The 24,741-nt window shown below is 39.1% G+C and overlaps 3 protein-coding genes across 3 annotated transcripts in view; 1 reads left to right on the forward strand and 2 right to left on the reverse strand.

Moving 5' to 3' along the window:
• Positions 1 to 393: 393 nt before the first annotated feature.
• ETFDH (electron transfer flavoprotein dehydrogenase) lies at positions 394 to 18,977 on the reverse strand. Its single transcript, XM_018071207.2, has 13 exons — positions 18,874 to 18,977; positions 16,782 to 16,928; positions 16,155 to 16,384; positions 15,257 to 15,338; positions 14,855 to 14,973; positions 14,461 to 14,538; positions 11,902 to 12,048; positions 10,334 to 10,474; positions 8,569 to 8,712; positions 3,448 to 3,616; positions 1,553 to 1,735; positions 1,035 to 1,256; positions 394 to 734 (listed from the first exon to the last, which is right to left on the reverse strand). Exons 3-13 carry the CDS (start codon positions 16,374 to 16,376, stop codon positions 571 to 573), a joined length of 1,671 nt encoding a protein of 556 aa, XP_017926696.2. The 5' UTR covers positions 16,377 to 16,384; positions 16,782 to 16,928; positions 18,874 to 18,977; the 3' UTR covers positions 394 to 570.
• Positions 18,978 to 19,180: 203 nt separating this feature from the next.
• CUNH4orf46 (chromosome unknown C4orf46 homolog) lies at positions 19,181 to 20,665 on the forward strand. The gene is given in 3 exon segments (XM_018081121.2): positions 19,181 to 19,230; positions 19,232 to 19,340; positions 19,441 to 20,665. Coding segments are annotated over 3 exon segments (315 nt in total). The 3' UTR covers positions 19,597 to 20,665.
• A 1,560-nt stretch (positions 20,666 to 22,225) lies between these two features.
• RXFP1 (relaxin family peptide receptor 1) overlaps positions 22,226 to 24,741 on the reverse strand; it is a 44,671-nt gene continuing 42,155 nt past the window's right edge. Inside the window, exon 18 of the mRNA XM_018071236.2 lies at positions 22,226 to 22,806. Within this exon, the coding sequence (XP_017926725.1) occupies positions 22,505 to 22,806 (302 nt within the window). The 3' untranslated portion in view covers positions 22,226 to 22,504. The remainder of the gene's footprint in view (positions 22,807 to 24,741) is intronic.

Below are 24,741 nucleotides of genomic sequence, written 5' to 3' on the forward strand. Positions count from 1 at the left end.
GGTAGACATAGAATGAAGGTGCAAGTATTATTTTTTTTAAACCACATTACAGGTTGTATTCCCTATTAACATCAGGAAAAAAAATCTAACTGTAAATTTGATGTAAAATGTGTAACACTTAAAAGCACTGACAATTTTCTAGACTGATGTATTTCCCGTTCTGTAAGGTAGGATTACGTATAGTAAATCACTCCAGCTAGAGAGAGAAAAAACTTTTAAGGGTGGGTACTAAATTCTTCCATTGTAAGCACAATTCTGGATTTGGCTTGTTATCACTGAACTTCAGCAGTAAATCCAAGATCCGAAGTTCCTTTATCAGTACTAAGAAGAACTTAAGTCTTCTGGCCTGCCATACAACTCCTGTAAAGAAGTCCTATTTAAATAAGGCTAGGGTTTAATCAGAAGGCACCAATTTTCCATTTAATGCAACAGTCATGTGTAAAATCCAGAATGGCATATTAGTCTCAAACTCTTAACATTCGAGTCAGTGCTGTACATAAATTACACTGCAGCATAAAATACTCCAACATATTTGTTGGCGATCAGAAGTCACTGAATATATGTGTCAGTTTACATCCCGTTATAAGCTGGTCCTCCTCCACCTTCAGGCACTACCCAGTTAATGTTCTGACTTGGGTCTTTAATATCACATGTTTTGCAGTGGACGCAGTTCTGAGCATTTATCTGCAGCCTTGATCCTTCTCCTGTTTCCAGAGGAACAAACTCATAGACTCCTGCAAAGGACCAAAAGAGCTATCAGTTCACTGAACAGTTTCCCCCTCCGTGTATGCTCTAGTACTTATCAGCAAGTATAATGAGGGATGGATATTACTAGTGTGATTCAACTGCCTTCTTTCATGTTTAATAGTTATTTCAGTATGAAAGTACTGTTAACATACTTTACAACCTGCACTTGAACCCCATTCTAGGAGGAGGATTGGGATAGAATGCTTGAAGTAGTAGGCCACATGGACTCTTCCTGAAGTACTTAGTCTTTGATCTTGCAAAAACAGCTGAGACAGTTTGTTACCTACCTGCTGGACAAAATCTTTGTTCTGGTCCATCAAATACAGCCAGATTCTTGCTCACAGGGACGCTGTCATCTTTGAGAGTTAAATGTGCAGGTTGGTCATGTTCATGGTTTGTACCACTTAAAGCCACAGATGACAGGAGATCAAAACTGATTTTTCCATCAGGCTTTGGGTATTCAATAGGTGTGCAATCTTTGGCTGGCTTGAGCTGAGCAAAATCTGGTCCTAAATATATTTTTAATAAATAGATTTCAGTACAGAATTACTGTAATTTTCAGTTACTCAAGAACAATTTTACTAAGCTATTTTCTCTGCCATCAGAATTAAGTACTTCATAAAAGATAGTATAGTTTTTGTCTCATGAAAAAGGCTGTTATACTAGGCAGTGTTTTAATGTCTTAATTTACATTATATGGTAGGTAATATGACAAAGTCTGCTTTAATGCCTTATAATCTGTTTCTTTTCTGCACTTCAAGGCCTCACCACTGGACCAGATGTGCATTAGCTTCAATGAAATTACCTGGATGTTTTAATGTCCATGGTTCCATTCCTCTCAGTAGCCAGTAAAATATACCCGTGTAAATCATTCCTCCATACACACCAAGTACGGTATGGCAGGATGGTCGGATGTTTCTAACCGCATACAGCTCTTTCCAGACCCAGGACTTTTTCAGGTTCTCCTCATACTCTTGCACATGAAGTCCTAAGGCAGTACATTACGTGTTAGGTACCTACAGTACATCAAGACTATCCTTGAAATAAAAAAATAAATTCTGAATAAAGGCAACTGCTAGCAATCAAGTCAGCAAAATGAGAATTTCAGAATCATATTCTAGGAGTATACTAGACAACATGTTTCAGCCTCATGAAGAGATCTGTTTTGTTGGCAGGTATCTACTGCTCCTTTTAGAAGCCTCTTAAATGAGCCACAGGCAGTACTGAATTACTTCAAACCTCCACAAAATATAATCAGCCAGGTGGCTACATTGGTGCCTCCGTGGAAAAACAGCTCTCGCCCTGAGCACTGACCAGGAGCATTTACCTGTGATCTAAAGCCAGGTTTGCAATTCTAATGTCAGATTCAATATCTTCTTCCTTAGAAATTCTGCAACCACAAACACTCCCATTTCAGTAACTATGCCTATGGCCCACTGCATGAACTAGTGCTAGAAAACTTTATTTCTCCCTTTGTAATCAACACATTAATGAGATATATTTGACTACAAACTCTTCGATTGTATTTTTTACAAATACTAGACACTGGACACTTGACACATCTACTGCAGTGTAGTTAAAAGTCATGTAATTATCTTGGAAAAAAATTTTTCTTCAAATGAAAATTGAGAGCTTCCCCTTCACTATTCTCCATTACTACTGTATAGGAATAAATGTTCTAAATAACCAGTTTTAAGCCTTGTCTATACATGAAAAACATGCTTCAGTCTGTATTTCCCATCTCATACGGCTCTGAAGAAAGCCCATTATCTCTGCCAAGTGAAGCAAGTATAATATTCCAGTCTTGACAAAAGTGGAAAACAGCATATAAAACCTGTCCATAATCACACAAGACTGGCACACTACCCATCAAGAATGTTGATAGTTTCAGATGGATTCTAAGCATTTTAACCTGTCTAGCAGAAGTTTTAATTGTACAGCATACCTTCTGTGTATGGCATGTTTCAGCTGAATGACATGAAAGCTCATGAGGTTTGAATGCGTCAGTACAGAGAAGAGATTTCTAATATAATCATTGTGTGGCACCTGGCTATAGTGTCCATCTCCAGAATGACTGAAATTCTAATTCTCTCTATGTACAGTCTTTATTAACATATGTAAGGGTACAACCAAGGTTTAAACTAGTCACTACAAGGTGGTCAGGACCAGGTGGTTGTTTCAATGTGCTTGCATTATGTATAAAATGAAATACACAGTCTCAAACTGAGACAACGATAAGATTAAGACAGGAAAAAAGGACTGAATGAAAAAAGCATCTTAACAAGAGTGAAGAGCAAATTTGAAAAATCTCACCTTGTTTTGCTTACATTTAATCTGTTCCTTTTTTTATCTCTCCGCAGTCTTTCAGTAACACTTTCTGAATCATAAAGCACTAATTTTTAACATGTTTGTAGAAACAAAATATATTATTCTTGTTTACTTATACAGGAAGCATAAGCTTTTCAGATGGTACTTAGAGGTGTATTTTTGTTCTAGCAAACAGTAGGATAAGTACTTAAGAATAACTGAGCAAAACTGTATTAATTTCTTTCTTTTTTAAATCATTTAACATTATTAATAGTAAATTAACAATAGATATATTTTAAACACACCTATTAGCCACATTGAGTTACTGCTGTTAGCTGTTGGTAGTTCTAATTGAACGCAAGGTAATTACAACTCAAAGTACAGTGATCTTACCTATTGTCTTTGATTGGAGATTTTCATTGATTAATTGACTAAAAATTGCTTCTGAAGCCAACATGCCACTTTTCATTGCAGTATGTGTCCCTTTGATCTTAGGAACATTCATGAGTCCAGGACTGCAACCAATTAATAATCCACCTGGGAAGGTGAGTTTGGGTATTGACTAAAAACAGAAAGAAAGGTGGTTGGTTTGTTCTTGTTTTTTAAATTGAAAACAACATTCTAGAAATTAAAATGGCACAAGGCTTGAGTGTCTTTTACATTTTCACACTTGCATGTGCACTATTTAAACATACACCAGAGATACTCCATCAAGGAATTTTAGCATAGTATTCATATAGGAATGCAGGCATTGTACCTGCACTGAGTGTGACAGAATGACATTTTCCTTATATCCTCTCTCCAGCTGCTTTATCTGCAACAAGACTCGGGTAATGTCACCCACTGATACTGTTTTGTCCTTCAAGTGAATTCTTTTTAAAAAAAACCCAAAACAAAGAAACCTCATTTGTTTCCCCGATTTTCACATAGTAAGTTGTACACATCTTACCTCACAGTGCCTTTTTTCCACAAATCTTGTTCTATGAAACCGCATGTTCTTGTTCTATGCCCTGCCTGTCCTCCTCCCCCTTATTTTAGAAGTTGCTCAGCAGCCAACAAATGTATTTTGGTGTAAAATCATCATCTTACTCCCATTCTGTAAGCATAATGTCATTGAGTACAGTCAATTCACAAACCTAAGACAGTCCTATGATTTGCAAATACCATGTCTGTACTATTAATATACTATGTTATACACCTATATTAAGGAATACCTTAATATCAAGGTAGTTATTGTTACCCTCATCCAATGAGACTAAGATTTTAGACAGGGACCATCTTCAAAACATGGACTGATAGCAGTACTTTTTAGCAGAAAGCAGTGATCAAAGCCTCAGTCTCAAAACTAAAGCTAAGTTTTGAACACAGCCTTCCTCCAAAGTCTTTAGTATACTGAGCAGTGCTTATGAATCTAGCATCCTGCTTTTATTAAAACTGCCTGAAAGAATTAATTTTGTAATGGCCTAAATAACTTGACCCCAAACAAGTAGTTTTATTTAATGAAAAATGTTCAAAAAAATATATCCCTCAGAATTCAAGATAACCCAAAACAAAAATTTTGTTTCCTTCTGCTTGTTCCGTTGTTACCTGCTTACTATTCACCCAGGACTGCTTACTTTTAAATAGTCATACAGGAGTCTCTAAAAAACCATTGTACTACACAGCATTTCATTGCTGTGATTGTGTTTTGCACAGTTTGTTTAATCACAGACTTAGTGCTCTGGTTCATAGGAAAGGTAATTTAGGCTGAAAATACAATTACAAATTACAACTTTTCTAGAAGCAGAATTTTTAAGTTCAGCTACATAATATTATTTCAAAGGGATTAAGTATGTAGGATGTCCTCTCTTTTCACAGAAAACAGCCACTCTGTTATATCTTTTAGGATAAAATAATGCAGCACTGACATAAACATAGAAAGATTTCTTGACTGACTCTTTGAACTGCATAAAAAGATGGTGATCAAGTACTTTTCTTTTGCAACTACTGTTTCACTTAATATGCACAGTGACCAACATACTGTTAAAGAATAAATGAGATTGAAGATCTGTCATATAATGCAAAAGCTAGCATATATTCCAACTTTGTTAGGAATTCTCATTATTAGTACTATGGCACTTGGTGCCTGTTTTCACAGTCAGTTGAAGAAATACATCATGCCAGTATGGCACAAGCCCTCCCTGCCCCTGAGATACAGACACCAAACAAGGATAGTTTGGAGGAAGGCGGGGAGACACATGCTCCCTACAGAGTCAGTCCTTCCAGCAGACAGGAAACCTCACGTTCTTCCTCCCCTGAGCTCAGCTCAGGGCTTAAAATCTGTTAAGTGAGTCTAATATTTGACATTTGAATGGGTTATCAATATGAAGGTTTTTTTCCCCCCTGATATTCATAACATACATTGCTCAACCAACAGCAACACTTTCTGGTTTGTTCACAAAACTCTTAAACCTTTCCAATTTTTTGATAAAATGGAGACAAAACAGAGGGTGCATGGGATTTTTTTAGGTGCTTGATTTTGCAATTTTAATAAACATAAGAAATAGCAGCTATGTAGGTGTAGACTACTAAACTCTGTTCCCTCCTTCCACATATCCCAAAACACATCCAAGAGCGTGCACTAGGGTGCTCTCGCTCGCTCTCTGTTAAAGACTGAAGAACATGGTCATAAGGTTATCTATAACAGACAAAAAAAGGCTGAGATTGATGGCAATTCTAAACACCTGTTTGATGCAATACTGTTACCAAATTCAAAAACTGGAGCTACAGGATGACTTACATAAGAAAATATTCCTGGACTACAGTGATGCAAATGAGTCAGACTGCTACAGTTATTAATTGAAACAACACATGCAAAAGAAGAGCTAATCTTAAAACTCTTCGTAAATGAATCATCAATAAAGCTTCTTTTTACTGAAGGCATGTATTAAGTCTTTTAAAAACATGACTGCATGATTAACTAGACAAATCTATCTACAGAAAATAAAGAAAAAACCCAAAACACAACAAAACATGTTTTTATATTAGGAACAACACAAAGTCCAGCAAAGAAGTCCAAAGATTAGGCAGAGATGCACAAGAGCTGTAATCCTACTGACTCTGTAATTTAGCACAAACAATGTCTGTAAGTGACTTAAAAAATACTATGTTCTTCTAGCCATATGTTTTGAGCAGTATAAGGATGCAACTGAAGTCACAATCTGGCTAGTTCACCAAAGCCAGAAATTCAGTGATTATCTATGATACAGAAACCAGTGCACAGGGTGGAAAAAGAAGCTCCTCTTGCATAAAAGTGTATATTAAAACATGTTGGTATTTTGTATTGTATATGTGTTAATAATGGAGGGACAATGGTTTCTGAAATAAACCAGTAACACAGCTGTGTTGCAACATGGTACGACATATTTCTACTAGAGAGTGCACAAAATCAAACCTCAGATTTACTAAATGTGTATCACATGTAATTAAGAAGTTACTTCATGAACCCACATGATGACTAGCAGGTATGCACACTGGGGTCAAAGCCTAACTCCACATGACTGTGACAAGAGTTACACTACTGCTGAAATTCTACTTGTATTGCAAAAACTACATGAAACTATATTTATACTAAGAAAAAAGAGGTTCAAAAAGGAAAGACAAAGTAGAGAGCAGAGTGGAATGTACCCACACACAAGGTGCAGATCATGAACACTCAGTTTTAAGCTCCAGGTTGAAAGAAGCATCTAGAAGATGGATCTGGGAGCACGTGACACAGAGCCATGTCCTGTGTTCCAAGATTCCCACATGAAAAGCTAATAGGTTGAAATTTAAAACTGTTAAATATAAACTAGATTATTTTTTCTGCAAGCTGTTCCAGCCATTTCAACTGACCTTAAGTCTTGAATACCTATTCAAAATTGTACCTTTTAGACTCCTTAACACAATGAACAAAATATTCCACCTCTCAAGAAAGCAGAAATTCAAAATTGCCCATGAAAGATACTCAAGGTATCTGTACTTGAGGAGTTAAAGATTCACCTCACTAACTACATTACAATTTCAGCACCATCAGTGACTTAAGGGTCACAAAGAAGTTCCCTCTGCTGTGATAAGTAATAGGGAAGACATGCCTCCCCAAACCCACAAGAAGAAGAGATGAGTGGTGCTACCCTGCCTTCCCCAAGGTTTCAGGCACAACAGAAGATTGGCTGTACTGTCTTTGCTGCTGAACACACTTGACTGGAATATAAATTCCACTTCACTGACTGCTCATGGCTTGGACTAGCAGACTCTTTGCTGGGTAAAAAATTTTCTGGATGGCCAGGCCCAAAGAGTGGTGGTGAATGGAGTTAAATCCAGCTGGCAGCTGGTCACTAGTGGGGTTCCCCAGGGCTCAGTCCTGAGGCCAGCCCTGTTTAATGCCTTTATCAATGACCTGGACGAGGGAATTGAGTGCTCTCCCAGTCAGTTCTCAGATGACACCAAACTGAGTGGGAGCGTTGATCTGCTGAAGGGCAGGAGGGCTCTGCAGAGGGATTGGGACACGCTGGATTGATAGACTGAGGCCAACTGTATTGAGAACCAACAAGGCCAAGTGCTGGGTCCTGTCCTTGGTTTAAAATAACCCCATGCAGTACCTCAGGCTTGGGGCAGAGTGGCTGGAAAACTGCCCAGCAGAAAAGGACCTGAGGGTGCTGGACGACAATGGCTGACCATGAGCCAGCAGTGTGTCCAGGTGGCCAAGAAGTTCAATGTCATCCTGGCCCTTATCACAAATAGTGTGGCCAACAGGACCAGGGAAGTTATTCTTCCCCTGTACCTGACACTGGTGAGGCCACACCTCAAGTACTGTGTCCAGTTCTGGGCCCCTCACTACAAGAAAGACATTGAGGTGCTGGAGTGTGTCCAGAGAAGGGCAACAAAGCTGGTGAAGGGTCTGGAGAGTAAGCCCTCTGAGGAGCAGCTGAGGAAGCTGGAATTGTTTAGCCTGGAAAAATGGAGGCTCAGTGGAGACCTTATTGCTCTCTACAGCTACCTGAAAGGAGGTTGTAGCCAGGTGGGGGTTGTGCTCTTCTCCCAGGTAACAAGTGACAGGATGAGATGAAATGACCTCAAGTTGTGCCAGGGGAGGTCTCGGGAAAACTTCTTCACAGGCAAGGTTGTCAAGCACTGGCACAGGCTGTCCAGGGAAGCGGTTGAGTTAACATCCCTGGTTGCACATAAAAGGTGTGTAAATGTGGCACTTGGAGACTTGGCAGTACTGGATTAATGGTTGGACTTGATTATGTAAATAGTCTTTTCCAACCTAAATGATTTTATGATTCTGTGTTTCACTTATAAAGTAAATGACTATGTCAGATGATTTTCAGTATGACAGAGCCCAAGTCTAGCAAATCTCAGCAGCCAGTACCCAACAAGATAACAAGGCTTTTCTGTCCAGAAAAACTTTTGGCACAGCATGGAACCCAAATCTACAGCACTAAATACATGACTATAGAGAACTCAAAGTTAAAAAGCTCATGAAAATATTACCTGGAAACCACCTTCATTTAGTGCTCTGGCACCATAAGCAATCCTTGTTCCACCCTCCAAAGTAGGCTGTACACTAGGATGGTGCTTCCACCTCTGAAATTCCCTAAATGGATTCAAATAGGGATTTTGATAATCTAAACCAACCTTAAAAGAAAAAGGAAAAAGTGCAACATTAATGAAAAAGAAATAGAAAACTTAAAGAAGAACAATCGCATATTACCACGTCAAGCCTTTATTTTGTATTAAACCAATCTCAGAATCTTCCTATTTAAAGAAAACGCTGCCAGAAATACATTCTATTAACAATACAGCAGAAGCAGATCTGAAAATTTGCTGCTCTCAGCTCCATCTAGAAATAAAAAACTTAATTGCATTGTATCCACCTTTCACCTGTCTTTGAAATAAAACAAATTAAATTAAGCATGGTTTAGTAGGTGGGATAAGCAAGAAAACTTGTTTTAAAGTTGTGTTTCATACCTCTGCCCTAAAAAAGATGGAAGGAGAGGTAAACAATTATTTTTTGATCATTATGTCCTTGTGCTCATTTATTTTAAACAGTTCTTCACACTGTTTAGTAGTCAATTATAATTTCCAATTAGGTAAGTCATTGTAATAAAGCATAGAGGAGCAATGATGAAAGCAGAAAATTGGAGAAAAAAGACTTTGCCAACTGGCTGGATGCCCAGGATTCTTATCCTATGCATTTGAGAATTTGCCCAGATATACTCTGCATTTCCCATTTTTAATATACTCTTAAAAGGACTTCTGTTGTCAAATTTTTCTCTTTTGAGGTTCCAGTGAGCTTTACTTGAGACAAATAACAAAATATATAATGATACATTTAATGAGATATATATATATATATATCACAATTCAGCAACAAACAGGACTTTTTTTCAATATTTTTTACAAAATGGCTAGACAAAAATACTGTTTTCACCCCCCACACACTCTGGAATCCTTCTGAAAGGATTTTAAGGTCTCTCTTAAGAGAGACCAAAGTGTCAGCTCAGTCCCATGCTGCTAAAAGTCCATTTTGAGTGCTTGACTCTTAAAATGTCTGCATGTGAAGCACATGCACAAGATAAATAGTGAATGTTTCTTTTAGGACTGCAGGTGATAAATATTTCCAACCATTGCTCCTTGCATCAGTTGGCTTGCCAGAATGACACCAGCCTGTCTCTAGTGATCTCAGTACTTCTGATAAAGAGACAATAAGAAGGAAGAAGCTGCCTGCCCAATTCAGAAAGACAGTTTAACTGTAGAAGGCAAGGGATAAGAATAATACAAACAAAGTGAAGAGCTCAGAAATGGAAGTGATGCTGCTTGTGGAGCTGCAGAGTGCTTCTACTTTATATACTTCTCTCATAAAGTGGAGTTGCACCTGAGGCTGACACATGAATTGGGAAATGGAATTGTATGAAGTGCATGTGATTTAGAGATTGTCTAACCTCCAAAAATTTTGTGAGCACAACTTTGATTAGTCATTTGGTTTTGGCTTTACAAAAATTTACTTGGTTTGCAAAAAAAAATTATTCATAAGTTTTCTAGTTGGTCTTAATAAAAGACACTAGATTAAAGACAAATTAATATGACAAATAAACCTTCCCTAATATGAGTATAAGTGCATTTAAGATTGAGAAAATACTAAATTTGCTCTGTTGCTATTCTTGTGTTTTCATTTTTACATTAAAACAGAGAAAAGAAACTTCATAAAAATGAAGATCAAACAACAAGCAAGCATGAAAAACCTAACTTCACTTACCACAAATCCAAGAGCAACTAAAGGTTCACCCTCATTTAAGTGATAAAGAAAGGATCCTCCATATGTATGTCTGTCTAAAGGCCAGCCTACAGTATGTTCTATTCTTCCTGGTTTCCATTTCTTTTCATCAATAGTCCATAACTGAAATGAAGATGACCAAAAAATTACTTTAGATTGCAAAGTAATGGCCTTTCAATAATATAATAAAAGACAAACACACGATTACATATAGAATAAAATTATTTACTGCTATGACCAATAATATAAATAAATGCATACAGCAAAATACCAAGTAATAAATATACCTTTTTAGATTACCATTTAAGATTTTCCCAATACCTCTCTTGCTTGAACTGTTGCATATTAGAAAATGTGACATACTCCAATACTACACCCAAAATTTTCATTCAACCACAAGATGCCTTTTACTACTGACTTTGACGGATCCTTCTGCTACAGAAAGCAATGCTGACATTGATTTTCTTTTCTTTAAAAATGTTGTATTTTTGTATGATCGTATGAATTATCTTGCAAGTTTTTCAAGGTCGTGCTTAACAATATGCCTGAGTTGATCTAAATATTTTCTGTCAAACAAATTGTCCTCTCTCTGCTCTCTCCTACACATCTCCAGTGCTCCACTGACCCATGGTGAACTCACAGAAGCATTTTCATGTTTCCACTCGTGAGTCAATTTTCTGCTCATTTCACAAAATGTCTCTTCACCATGGAGCTCTGTGCAAGGCAGAGTCTAATGGCAGAAGGGCAGCTGAGCACTATAAGATCAGCTCAAGCATGGAGGATGCACCTACATTAATGCTGCAGTTTAGATTAAGGAGCACATTTTGGAGTGGGACTTCTGTTTCCTCCCACTTACTGCACTGTTGTTCACATTGCAGAGCAACCATGGAAGACGTGAACTGGATTCCTTTCACATGGAACTAAATTGTATGACAGGGTCCCAAAAGCCCACCTAGAGTATTCCAGTGAAGAAAGGGTACTCAGTCCATGAGACAAGATCACAGCTAGTCCAAAGTAAAAATAAACCTGAGATGTGCATAGTACAGATGTCAGTTCATTAACTATTTCACTTTACAGATCCATTCCTATTGGACTGCCCCATTTGCTAAAGCAGAGTCTCATATGGAAGCAAGAGAACTCCACAGGAAAACCCTGCTTTAAGAACAACTTCAGTATTAAAAACTGTAACTAAGATTATGTCATACATTTACAGAGTGGTTATTCTCTACAGAAGCATAAACTAATTATTTAACAAACATTTTGTAGCTGTAAGCACATACTTAAAATAATAAAAAATATGTTATAGTCAAACTCTGAACAAATTCTGCAATAATACAGCTGTTTTTCATGAGTGATATTTCCAGTGTATAGAATATTTTCAAAAGGAAACCTCATCCCTATCCTAATTTCATAAGCCCAAGAAAAGGATTTTTTTTTGAAAGAAAAATCTTTAATTCTTATGTCTTACACAAATTAGCTTGAAAGCAAACAGAAGCTACCTTAAATCTTCACAGTATTTTCCTTATTTGTTAAAATTATGCAAGTGATACCTCTTTCAGTCCAATGCCATAGCTCTGGGGTTGACATTTTTCCCTTAGATTGTATTTTTTGTACATCTGTTTGGCTAGATGTCCATGACAACCTTCAGCAAAGACTGTGACTTTAGCATGGAGTTCCAAGCCTCTTTCAAAGGTAGCCTGCAAAAAGTACAGCATTTCATCAGCAGTTACATCAGTGCCATATCAAATTCAGAGCAAGAAAATGGAGAGCAATGAAGTGATTTTACACTACTTCATGGCATAGCTCTGAATCTACAAACCATTGCAAATCATGGCTCTAGTCCAGCTGTTTTTTTCCACCTAACCACGATGCACTCCTGGCAAGTCATGCAAGGGGACTGCAGTAAAGCAGCACTGCAGTGAATAGCCATTAGTCACTGAAAAAGAGAATCTTTTCCAGATTGGAGGATACTTATATTACATCTGCTCATTCATAGGGTGCAAAGGAACCCTGACGGAACAAACAAACTGTTCCCATAACTTCACACTTTAATTTTTGCTCATAAAGTCACATTACAATAAAACACTGTGTGTGTCCCCACACATATGACAGAGACTAGACAGAACTTCCACATCTGAAAAATCTGCATCACCCATTATATTTGCAATGTAAGGAGACAAGACTGTAGATATACATAATCTCTTTATACAATTTTTTTATGAAGAAAAAAGCTTGATTTCAGTCAGAAAGTTTAATGTTAAAAAATATAGTGAAAAGAGTTTTGGACGAAGGTATCCAGCAGTACCCCACAGAACCGTCTAAACCATCTCAAGGTAAGACAGCAGAGGTCCAGGAGAAGCTTACTGCTTGGTTTTGAGTTGTCTCTCACTTGCTTGTAACTTACTGGTTGGAAACCTCTGAAGAAGACTAGCAAATAAAAATCTTCCCTCTAGTTGGGAATTACCTTTAAACAACAGTCACAAGACTTTGCCATATTTTTTGTATTCTTTGAACCTGAACATGAATTAATCTTACAAAATACTAGGAGAACTACAGAGGCTTACCACTTGATCTAAAGATTAAAAATATATACTGTCCATTTTAAAGCAGATTTACATAAAATAAATCAACTACAAATGTCGACATTGTAAATATCAGAAACTAATGAATTTGAAATGTTTCAGTAATGTGACAGAGTTGTATTTCACAATTAATGTCCTTCTCCAGTATCTACATAAGAATCAATGTGCAACTTTTTACAATGAATGTTTTCCCACTGTAATTTTTGTTTGGTTGGTGCTGACTGCAAGGTGGAACTCTATTCATTAACCACGGTCTATTTGATTAGGCTCTCTATAAACTCACTGAAGATACTCTTGCCTTGGAGGTTACAAAACTCCATCTATTTACCTGAACCTTTATGCACTGAAGCTAGTATCAGCTGACCTAACTGACAGTGAAAACACCTGAATACTCAAAAAGCTGCAGTAGTGGCACACTAATTATTCTATTAAAGAAGTTAATAGACACATTCTTCCAGAAAAAACTATGTTTTGAGAACGTTAAAAAAATATAACTAAAATCGTTCCTTCCCATTTTAAAACAAGCTCAAACTCCCAAAAAATCTTTATTCCCGCAGTGAGCTGTACGCTTTACTTGCGCCTCCTACTGGAAAAAATGTGCACTGGAAAATAAGAGCATGTCTGTTCCCTACAGCAGATGGACAATATTACACTGGAAAAATAACTTACTTTTCCCTGTCACCACTTCCTCTTCCCTTGGCTATATTCTCTCAAAACAAGAATGAGTCTTTTCTTCTCATGCCCTGAATTAAATGGAAAAATAGCCCACACTTTATGTGAATGTGAATAACTCTCTGAAATTCATGTAACTAGACAGAAACCTTGTAAAAGAAGGTAAATCTTAAGAAAAAACTTGTACTCCTAATTTCTGCAGTCAAATAACTTTATGTGAAAGTTGTTCTGAGTTATTCTGATGTGACAAATTCTCCCTACATATTACACAGGGAAGCAACACACTTTGGGCACGTCCTGGATTCCACTAAAAAAAAAATTAAAAACAAAATCAGTCCAAATCTGATACTTAGGGCAGGGAGTCACCTTCTGGATGCAGAAACATGAACTAGCAAAAAGGTATAAAGATTCAGTGTGCACCTTCCCCTAACAAGGTAGACAGACTGTCAACAAATGTGCAGTTCTAAATATCAAAGAAACCAAGTCAGCCAGAAGCACACTCTCTTACACATTGCTAGTTACCAGCTGGACTACAGCTTTCTATTTCACCTTTGCACCTTTTTCTAGGAGTTCCTTTTGTTTCCTGATTTCACATATGCCAAAACACCCTTACAATATTTCCTTCGAGTCACCCTTTCTGCAAAAGCTTCTTCTACTAATTTCAGAAGAATTTTACAACATTCCGAAACCAGAACTTTCACAAGTAATCAATCAAGTTAAATACAGAGAGAAAAGACAGATACTGAGTTTTACACTTTTTCTTATACTGCAGCAAGACTACTGATGGCAGTACAAGCAGATATATCACAATTTCCATAATTAAACCCCTAGGTATGGGGAAGATAAGATACTCACTTTAGGTGCTCCATCCTTCTGAATGCCTACATCATTAGTTGCTATCCCTTTCACGCTACCATCTTCATGGAAAAGAACCTTTGGAAATATTTAAACAAACAAATAAAAACCATTTTAATGATCTGCCATTTTAATCCATTCATTAAAAGTTCTAATGCAGAACTTCTAAGCACTCTGACTTTAATGGTCAAACATGAAGATTATGTATTTATTCACATAGTGTATGACCCACTTGCACTTTGCTGGATCTGAACCAGGGAATTTAGACATTGAAACACGGTTTTCATAATATAAATCTGTTAAAAGGAATGTTCTGCATGTACAAATGATTGTGACTGCTCTGAAGGGGGTTTCAAAGCCACTTTTCATATACGCACACTGATGTCATGAGTACCTCAGCTGCTGCATAGCCTGGATATATCTCAACACCCAAAGCTTCTGCTTGTTCACCTAGCCAACTCACAAAGTGGCCCAGACGTACTATGTAATTTCCATGATTAACCATCGGAAGTCCTAGGCAAAAAAAGACACACACACATAAAAAATAGGACACTAGGCAAAATAACTGATGCTGTATACATCAGACGTCACATCTTCTACAGCTACTATCTTCCAAGTAATGGAAGATAGTCCATTACTATAACACATATGTCATGTGTTATCACAGCCATCATCTACATAGACTGTAACCCTGAAAGCTATTACATTCTACATACACTTTCTGTACTATTGATTCATGGAAAAGTTGAAAAAGACACAAAGAAAGCTGACTCTCTACTCCCTTGCTAAACTTTACCTGGAAGAATTGGCACCGGAATTCTAGATGTCTCTGTTAAAATTCCAAACTTGTCTTCAGTTACAGGAGTTTTAAGTGGAGCCTACAAAAAATGAAATAGAAAAAGAAGAGAGTTATGTTTTTCTAGCCAATTCAACAAAAACAACAACAAACAAAATCAAACAATCGAACTGGCAGACAAGTACAGGTTAAGTACAGCACTTCTATAGGAAGGTACCACAAGAGAGAAGACAAAGTACTTAATGAGGCAGTCATCAGGAAAGAATCAACACTCAATATTCTAGACCTCTCTAAAGAACACCGCTCAACTTGCGTATTTACCACAGTAAGACAAAAAAACTCGTTGATGTCTAACTTCTTGCAGCTCCCAGGTGATAGCAGGCAGTTGGCTGCAACTCAGATGGCTGTTCTGGTGGAGATGGCAGCTTATTTTCTGCTATCCTCCCTCCTAAAATCATCTTAGGCCTTCATTACACCACAGTGTCTGCACAGAAGTCAGTGTACTGTGTGCCATTTCCATGAAGAACTATTGTGAAGCAACAAGTCTGTCACTGGTAAGAATCAAACACCTTCCTGCTTGTGCACAGGAGCTGGATTCTGCTCAAAGGCAGAAAGTGCAGGTCACCCCAGGATGCACAAGACATATTGTATATATGCAGTAAGACTACTAGAGAAAAGAGCAAAAGCCACAGCATATAGACATAAAACTTCTAGCATTGTCAAACTAGAGGAAACAGACTAAAATGAAGGCAGCAGTTTTTTGTTTTGTTAGATCAATGTATTTTATAATGGTACTAATTACTAATTGTACCAGGTACTAAGTCATACGAGAATGAGTCAGGTATGGAGTTCATTACAAGCTAGAAATTAATTTCAGTGTTTATGTGCTCATACATACCCCTCGCTCCTTCCAGTCTGGAAAGAGTTCTTCTAAGGACCTTGGCTCAAGACAGGCACCAGACAATGTATGGGCACCAATCTGAGAAGCCTTTTCCACCAGACAAACACGTATTTCTTTGCTATGCTCAGCAGCCAACTGTTTGAGTCGAATAGCTGCAGAAAGGCCTGCAGGGCCTCCTCCAACAATGACAACATCAGCTTCCTCTGCAAATCTTTCCATGTTTACCCCTTCAATAGAAAAAAAATGATAATAACATAAACCAATCTCCAATTACTTCCAACTTCTCTCTCACTAAAGCTAAACTCTCATGGTAAGAACAATGGAAAAAAACCTAGCAGATACATACTGAACAGAATTAAATCTTCTGATAATCACTAAACCAAAAGCTGCTTGTATATTTTACGAAAACAACCATAAAGTTTAATCTGATCCTATTTTATAGCACTAAGGACACCAATTTTGAGATAGCAACCAAAAATTTCATTTGAAACATCAGTGCTGTATTTAAGAGTACAGAATTTCCATAAAAAGAAAAAAACAGCAACACATCTGAGTGTCTTTAAAACTGAGCAATAATAATAATAATAATAATGAAGCTTTTAAAGAACGCAATTTTTCACTTACCTTCCCATCGTTTGTCTTTGTCCCGAGGATGAATTGTGTAGTGCGTAGTTATGCGAGGCACAGAGGCAGTAGATGCACATCTTGAGACACGTGGTGATGGAAGGCAGTCTTTCTTTATCAGCTTAAGAGCACGAAAGCACTGATGTGCTGCAAAACCAAAGAAACAAATTTGTCAAATCATTTTTTCCAAATTTTTAAAATTTTCAGGGACGCAAGTGGCACAACAAATATGACAGCTTCCCCTTCCCAAAGACTACCAGGTGATACGAAGATGAGGAACCATAAACATGGATTTTTTAATTTTCAAATTAGGAGTATGCTGTATAATTTTACATCAGGGAAAAAATAATGAAAGAGCTTCCCCTTTAAGCATTCTTCACATAGTATCACTCAATACACAGGCCAGCCATACACAGCTGATGTAGGACAACATGTGTGTACAAAGGTGAAACACATTTTAATTTCCTATTTTATTTTGAACTTCAAAAGATTTCTTTCAGACTTCATCAAAAGTGACCAAACAACTGTAGAGACAGGACATGAAAGTTCAGCTCTTCTGACATCTCAACACATGTGGAGACACACAGTCTGGGCTACTAGTAAAAGACAGTTCATCTAAAGTAAATGTCATGCTCTACAATAAAAGCACAGACTTAAACCCAAGTATGCTTTAGCCAAAATTAGGAACAGCAGATACAAGTAATCTTTAACTTTGCTGCAGAAACATTAATTGTTCCAAGAACAAATTAGAATTTCTTTGTAAGAAAACAGACCAAATTAAAGCTTCAAATTATCAAAAGAGGACTCTGTTAAGAGGATTATTACATGTTGTAATTTTCCTCTTTCACGAAAAAAAATATATCTGTGTGATTTGTAGTTAAAAAAACCTAGTACAGTTAGTATGAAACCTAGTTATAGTTAAAAGGTCATTTTCCTTCCTTTAAGAATCCTCTTTCTCTATTTTCAGAGGTGAAGAAGAATATCACATTTAAAGTAGAGTATTTCTGCAAAAGTACACAAGTAAAATGTACATTCTATGACGTAAATATTTTATTGAGAATGGTGATTGGCAAGGCCAACATAAACATCCCATGTTATAACTGCCCAGTGACAGTCAGCATACAGGTCTCTATATGCAAAGTAGGAGGTATTATCCATGTTGGTTTCTTAACAGCAATTCTGTAACCAACATAACATAAAAGCTATCTATTCTTATTTGTCCTTTACCTGCAACCAAGCAGGATCTGAGAACAAGTATTTTATAAGCATGATAACAACTACACCTATACATATACATTAAACCGTGAAACTTAACTTTTGAGATATTTTTATTTGAGCAGAACTGATGCTACTAAGAATCACATAGTATATTAAAAAAAAAAAATCACTTATTCCACACATATGCAAAAGAAGTGAAACCCGGTTCAGAACATGTCTGATAATTACAAAGATAGGTTCAAACGCTGGACGGGCAGATTCTTCCCCCGTGAGAGACCTGAGCCTGCGCCACAGCGCTACTAGGAGCTCCCGGCCTTGGAACGTGATGGGAAATGCCTGCACGAGCCAAGCGATCCCCAAGGAAAAACTCTGCTCTTCCACAGCTCTTTAACAGCACCTGTCTGGATGCCGTTTCCACAACTCTTTCCTCAGTAAGGGCATGCGTTCCACTGCTTTACTTTACCCTTTAAAACAGGTTAACACCCAGTACCGCTCAAAAAAAATTCCGCAGATCGCTTCACGCACCGCGTTGCAGGTAAATAAAACACGCCGCTACCGCACAGCCCAGGCGCGGGCAGCGCTCACGCACATCCCTGTCCTCTCCTGCCGCCCCGGGAGTGCCCGCGGAAGGACAGAGGCCCCAGGCAGAGCGAGCCCCGGGGGCCCCCGCGCCCGCCGGCCCCGCTCCGGCCCCTCTCCAGCCCCGCGTCCGCCCGGACACCCGGGCGAGACCCAGCCGCGACCTTTGCCCTCCTCGGCGCCGCGCCAGCCACCGGCCCCACCCGCCCCGCCGGGCGGTCACTCCAGCCCAGCCCAGCCCCAGCCCAGCCCGGCCCCCGGGCGTCCAGCGTCCCGGCGCGGCCCGGCGCGTTACCTCGGCCGGCGGACGGGCACGATAGAGCAGCATCGCAGCGAACCCGGCGCTCCCTCCGCCTCCCGCGACCGCCCTGCGCGCACCCCGTGCCGGCCTCCGCCCTGCTGCGCCTGCGCGCCCGCCGCGGCCCCGCCCCCTCCTGCCGCAGGACTACGGCTCCCAGGGCTCCCAGGACGCCGCTCAGGGAGCGGGCGGGCCGACCCGCTCCGGGCCATTGGCGCTCATAGAGAGTGGAGTGCAGGGGGCGGTGCTCAGGCGGGAGGCGCGGCCGGCGGGGGGCTGGCGGTGCTGGAGCGGCGAGCGGGACATGGCCGAGGCGGCGCTGCCTCCACCCGCGGCGTGCCCGAAGGAGCACCCGCGCCGAGTCCCAGAGGGTCCGCGGTGGGAGCGAGGGGTCGGGGCCGCCGGAGCTGCCCGGCAGCGACACGCGGGAGCTTCTGGAGGAGGTGGAGATGCAGATCGGCGACGTGAGTGCCGGCGCGGGTCCCCTGGGGAGAGGGTGCCGGGGGTCCCGGTGGGGGTGTTTCCGGGCGCCGGCGACCCCGAACCTCTCTGCCCTTCCTCCAGGCCGCCTTCTCGCTGGCGAAAATCCTGGAGGCGACTTCGGCCGTGTCGGCCCAGGTGGAGGAGCTGGCCACCAAGTGCTCGGAGAACGCCCGGTTCCTAAGGACGTGGCGGGACCTGCTGCGGGAGGGGTACGAGTCCCTGAAGCCCAGCGGGTGAGGTGAGGCTGAGCCAGCCCCGCCGGGTCACGCCGAGCCGCCCGCTCGTGTCGGACTGCAGCGGGGTTCCTTTTAAACCGCCTTCTTTAGGGAATTCACGCCGAGTTTTCTTTGCCCTCAGCAGCTCCCCGTGAGCCCGGATTTTTTTAGAAATACTTGACGATTCGTGTGGATGTTTTATGTAAAAAAATCTTTGTTTAGAGAACTTCTAGACTCCTCGGTGCAGCTCAAGCCATTTCATACTCTCCCGCCTTTTTTTTTTTTTTTTCTTATGCTAACGTGGTAGATACAAAGTTAGTATGTGTGGTACATTCAGAACTCATTATTTGTAGGGAAGTGGTGTCCTGTGAGGAAGTATTGTCAGCCCTCCTTTTTAGAGCTGTCACCAGCAGAAACCTTGCCAACTTCAGAGAGACTTGAACTCGCTTCAGTTTTTTTTCTATGCACACTTTTTCTTCATGTTGAGTAATGGATAATATGGCAAGTTTTGGCTTATTTATGAGCTTTAGAAAAATCCTATATCCCAGACCTTACTATTTTTAGCAGTATTGCAATGTATGTCTATAAAACTGCAGATTTTTTGCAAGAAGTTTTATTATTGCAAACTATTTTACATTATCTTTTGTTGTAATAAAGTGCCTTATGATGGACCATATATCTCTGCATGGTAAAAGTTTGACAGCATTATTTACTGACAGGATGGATTACTTTGAACTGTAAGGAAAGGCTTCCATCAGTTAGAAAAGAATCTGAGACAGGAAGCACCTCAGAGCTTTTTCAGTATTTGGTCCTATTTTTTTATCTTTGCCTTAAGCAGTTTCTAGTTTGTTAGTCTATACCTTACTGTTATCAGAACCTTTTGGTCTGAAAGAACACTAATCTGTAACTGAAACTCCTGTGCCACACAGAGCACTGTGAAAAAAAGTAATGCTGAAATACAAAGGCAGGCTGCAGGATAACATGACTCTACCATGATTTATTAGTTGGCTTTATTTTTACTGGTAGGAGTCTTAGAAAGACCAACTGTAGTTTACTTATCAAAACAATAAAGATGTTACAAAAATTCTGAAGTATTGACTAGTCTTCTGTTACTGATAGAAACAAAGGTGACATTGACTATACAGTAATCAAATTAAGTGAAAAACAACTAGTGGTAAGGACAGGGATCCTTGCATGTCTCATCAAAGGCAGTTAGAGTCCTTGAGAGGGCTTGGCCCCTCAGAGCGTGAAAGGTTTATTGAATCGAGTTATAATTGCTCTCATTAAAGGCAATCCACGTGGCAGGATTTCACTTAGCTGTTTCTAACCCCAGAACCCAAAATGTTGCTAAACAGCTTGGAAAAGAAATCATTTTGTTCAGCAGATAATATTTTATTTCAATAAAACATACAGTAGTGGAAACAAGATGTTTAACAATCTTCAATTTCAAAATAATCCAAAGTTCTGTAAGCAGTTGAAGTGTGAGTCACACTTTTTCAAAATTCTACTTCTTATACTGTTAAGAAGTTAAGTGCAAACATTGGAAATATCTTTTAACTTAATTTTAAATAGTTTCAAATCATCAATGCAAAAAAAGCATTTCTTTTACCTTTGTGGGCTTCTAGGCCATCAGACTGAGTACGATACTGAAAGAAGAAGGGAAGTTGTAATAATTTATAATGGAAAAGATTCTCTTCAGTAAGAATATGTGAAGGAACTGCCTCTAGGGGACTGTTTCAGATGGGATAAGTTTTTTTTGTTTTTTTTTACCCTTGTAATTCTGGGAAAAAATAATGCTCCAAAAACTGCTGAATGGCTGTGGTCTTGAAATTTTAACTATAATGCATTCAGTCAGATGCACAAGTTGATTAAATGTAGATGTCATGACACCTGTTAAGACTAATAGTTTTCTATTTGGTTGTCTTCCATGTACAGAGAGAGACATCTTAAGACAGGAATTTGTTGAAGTCTGCAAGCTGTGCTGAGCTACTTATGGTAGCCCATTAAGAAAAGTGAGGAAAAGAGCAGCATCAAGATGCTGGGATACTCAGTCCAGTCTTTCCAGGAACAGATACTCTTCTGAAGGTAGAAACTTCCACCAGCTGTAGCTGGGGGACACTCACTTGAGAAAAAACCCTCAATTTTAGCATTTTCTTTGCCTGGTTCTGCCTGAATTAGAATCATAAAGATCATCTAGTCCCAGCCACTCCCTGCCCTGGGCAGGGACACCTCCCACTAGACCAGATTACTCAAGGTCTTGTCCAACCTGGAAACTATATTAGAACTATCATTACAACTTCATAATTGTCTTTACATGAGTGAAATAGCTGGTAAAATTATAGAAGGAATACAATTGTCACTTGTTTGGCTCTGACCAATTAGGAAATTGAAATATTTCTCGTAGACCTATTGCTCCCTAAAGCTTTTTAAGAGTTGATGCAGCCTAAATAGAGCCAGCCAGAATTCTGTGGTGAAACACATTTCTTAATGAGGAAATAGGTTAACTCTTAAAAAAATTCATCTGTTGAAATGGGGAATTAAAAAAAAATAAAATAGAATAACTTTTCCCCACACACACTTCCCTAGAAACAGATAATTTTGAAACAATCTGTTTTCAGAATGAGATGTTTTAAATGAAAAATAATTTTTTTCCACACTTCTGGCTTCTGGAAGAAAAAATTCCCGAACAACTGATTTCTCATTCTGATCTAGGATGAATTGTCAAAATGTCAGGTACTGCTGTGAGATGGTAAAATTATTGTTGCGTCAGTTCTACCTATACCCAGACATATTGCTCCCTCTTCTTGCCGCAGTGGTTCACGTGAGCCCAAGTGTCACACCTCCCTCGTTTTTCCTCATTGCTGTAAAGGAGTAAGCCCACGGATATGAAGCTAACAGTACCAATGTCACCGTGAGGATTCAGAATGTGTTTACGTGTATGAATTTAGTCTTGTTGACTGTGTAGTCACTGAAGCATCAGAAGAGTCTGTACAAAGCACAGGCTTCGTAACCTTTGGCGTGATTTCATGCATTGGCCACATCTCTACCCAAATGAATGATGGACCATATATTTTCTGGCTGCCTTTACCTCTTTTGGATCTTCTTTGTCTGTAATTGTACCAAACCTGATGAATCATTTCTTTGAAAGGTCGTGTAGTCAAAGTGTAGAGAAGAGGATTCAGAGCACTATTTATTGGCAGTATAAAAATCACCACCCAAGAAGTTATGGTACCTTAGGGAGGGAAAAAGAAAGGCAGCTGTAATATGCATTCCAGAGTTTGTACCCATTAATTAACACAAGCACTTAATGCCTCTGCAGCACAGCTTCCTGGTGAGAGGGGTGGTCATGCTCCTAGGCTGAGCTCTTTTCACAGCAGGTACTTTTCTTCTCACTACCCTCTTACCTCCCTCTGTTTCCAGGACTCCCTGCAAAACCTGACATTTTTTTATTCTCCCAGTATTTCTATTTATCCCTCTTACTTTTCTGTGCCATAGCTCCCTATTTACCCTGGCAGACTTATTGTTCTGGCTGAGCCCATTTTCTTGCCCCAAAACTTTTTGTCTCTGCTTTGTTCTCTGTCTCTTCCTGTGATCTCTGTTCCCCATCCTCTTCACATGATTAGTGGCATGCAGTCTTAACGAGGTCCCCAATGTCCTATCCTGCTGCAAAACAGAATCGTCCAATCCCTGTATTCCATCGGAGAATGGAATAAACCATCGGAGAAACCATTCCATGGTTTTCTCTTCTGCACCAGGACTACTTGTTTCCTTCCCCTGCAAAGGGCATTGTGTACATCCTCCTTATTTTCTTCTTTTTCTGTTGTCAAGAATTTCTGTGTTCACACCATCTGCCTAGGTCAGTCTGCATTTTTACAACATCCCCTTCTCATCCTTACTGTTTGGGAGATAAGTTACCCAAGGAGCAGGCAGAGAAGGGACAGGATTAAAGTGCTAAAAATTGTTAGTGGGTGCTCTCCATTGCATTGTTTGATTTATAAAACTATTATAGAACTGTTCCAAGAAGCACAAAAAAAATTAGTTCACTCTCCCTTCGTGACACCCCTCTCCATCCCCGTCTCCAGTTTTACAACTTTGTTGCAATATCAATACATTCCTGTCCTTGCCTACCACATTGGCTACACTTTTGGAAAACAGCAGATGCTTAGTTCTAAAGCTGTCACAGTGTATCCCCAAAGTAAAACAAATGCTATCAAACAGAGTTTAAAACTTCTGTAAACTCAGACAGCTAGCTGTGATGTCTTTAATTTTATGAAATGCAGAATATTAATTTACTGAACCCAGGATCACCCCGCGATTCATTAAGATTTCTTCAAGATTTCTTGACTCAGAATACTTCTGCTTCTACTTTTCACAATATTTTCTTTCAAATATCTGAGGTGGTTTGATAATTTCACAAAGAAGCATTCTATAAGATTAAAATAACTGAATATTTGACATAATCAGCATAAATTCAAGATATTTGAAACAGAAGTCAAAACTTTGAATAGGCAACTCCCAACCCTCTTGGTCAGCACATATGGCAAAATCCTCTGAGCTACAATGCTTTCTTACCAACATAATAACATCTGTACTTTGAGTCTGAATCTGCTGTTGCTGATTGCTCACATGTTCATGCTTACATGTTCTAACAGGGTTTACAAACCCCCCACAAAGAGGCTGTTTTTCTGGCATGTACTGGTATTGCAAAGAGAAGGAAAAAATAAGATGCAATTTTTAATCTTTTAGGTTATGCTATTTTTACGTGGGAATATATTCACAGCATGAAGAAGGTAGACAGAGCTTTATAGAACTCAATGTTCTGAGCTATAATTACCAGTTTGTAAAACACAGTTATTTCAAAGTAAGAGTTACATAGTTAAATCAAGGTAGGAAACATTATAATGTCCTGGGCCATATTTAGGCAACAGAACCAGCAAAAGTCATAAGATGAGAAAAGTCAATACAACTCAGCCTTGGTTTTCAAATACATTTTGTACATTTTATAGGTATTATATGGAGACAGACTTGAATGATTTGAATTTTGAAGTTTTTTATCTGACTCATAGGTGGCTAATCTTCGATGATTATAGTAATATAGTTCAATTAAATGGTAAAACTATATAGTCCATTAGAGTCTGTGTATATATAGATCAAAAACATGAAGTTA

The sequence above is a fragment of the Manacus vitellinus genome, unplaced genomic scaffold (assembly GCF_001715985.3).
Source record: "Manacus vitellinus isolate BGI_N305 unplaced genomic scaffold, ASM171598v3 scaffold_0_pilon, whole genome shotgun sequence".
In the NCBI taxonomy this organism is placed as follows: domain Eukaryota; kingdom Metazoa; phylum Chordata; class Aves; order Passeriformes; family Pipridae; genus Manacus; species Manacus vitellinus.

Coding starts and splice junctions, on each gene's coding strand:
- ETFDH (XM_018071207.2), bottom strand. CDS start 16,376: ATGGAAAGATTTGCAGAGGAAGCTGATGTTGTCATTGTTGGAGGAGGC. Junction 14,974..15,256: donor TCCGGTGCCAATTCTTCCAG/GTAAAGTTTAGC, acceptor TTTTTTGCCTAG/GACTTCCGATGGTTAATCAT. Junction 1,257..1,552: donor ATGGACATTAAAACATCCAG/GTAATTTCATTG, acceptor AAATATATTTAG/GACCAGATTTTGCTCAGCTC.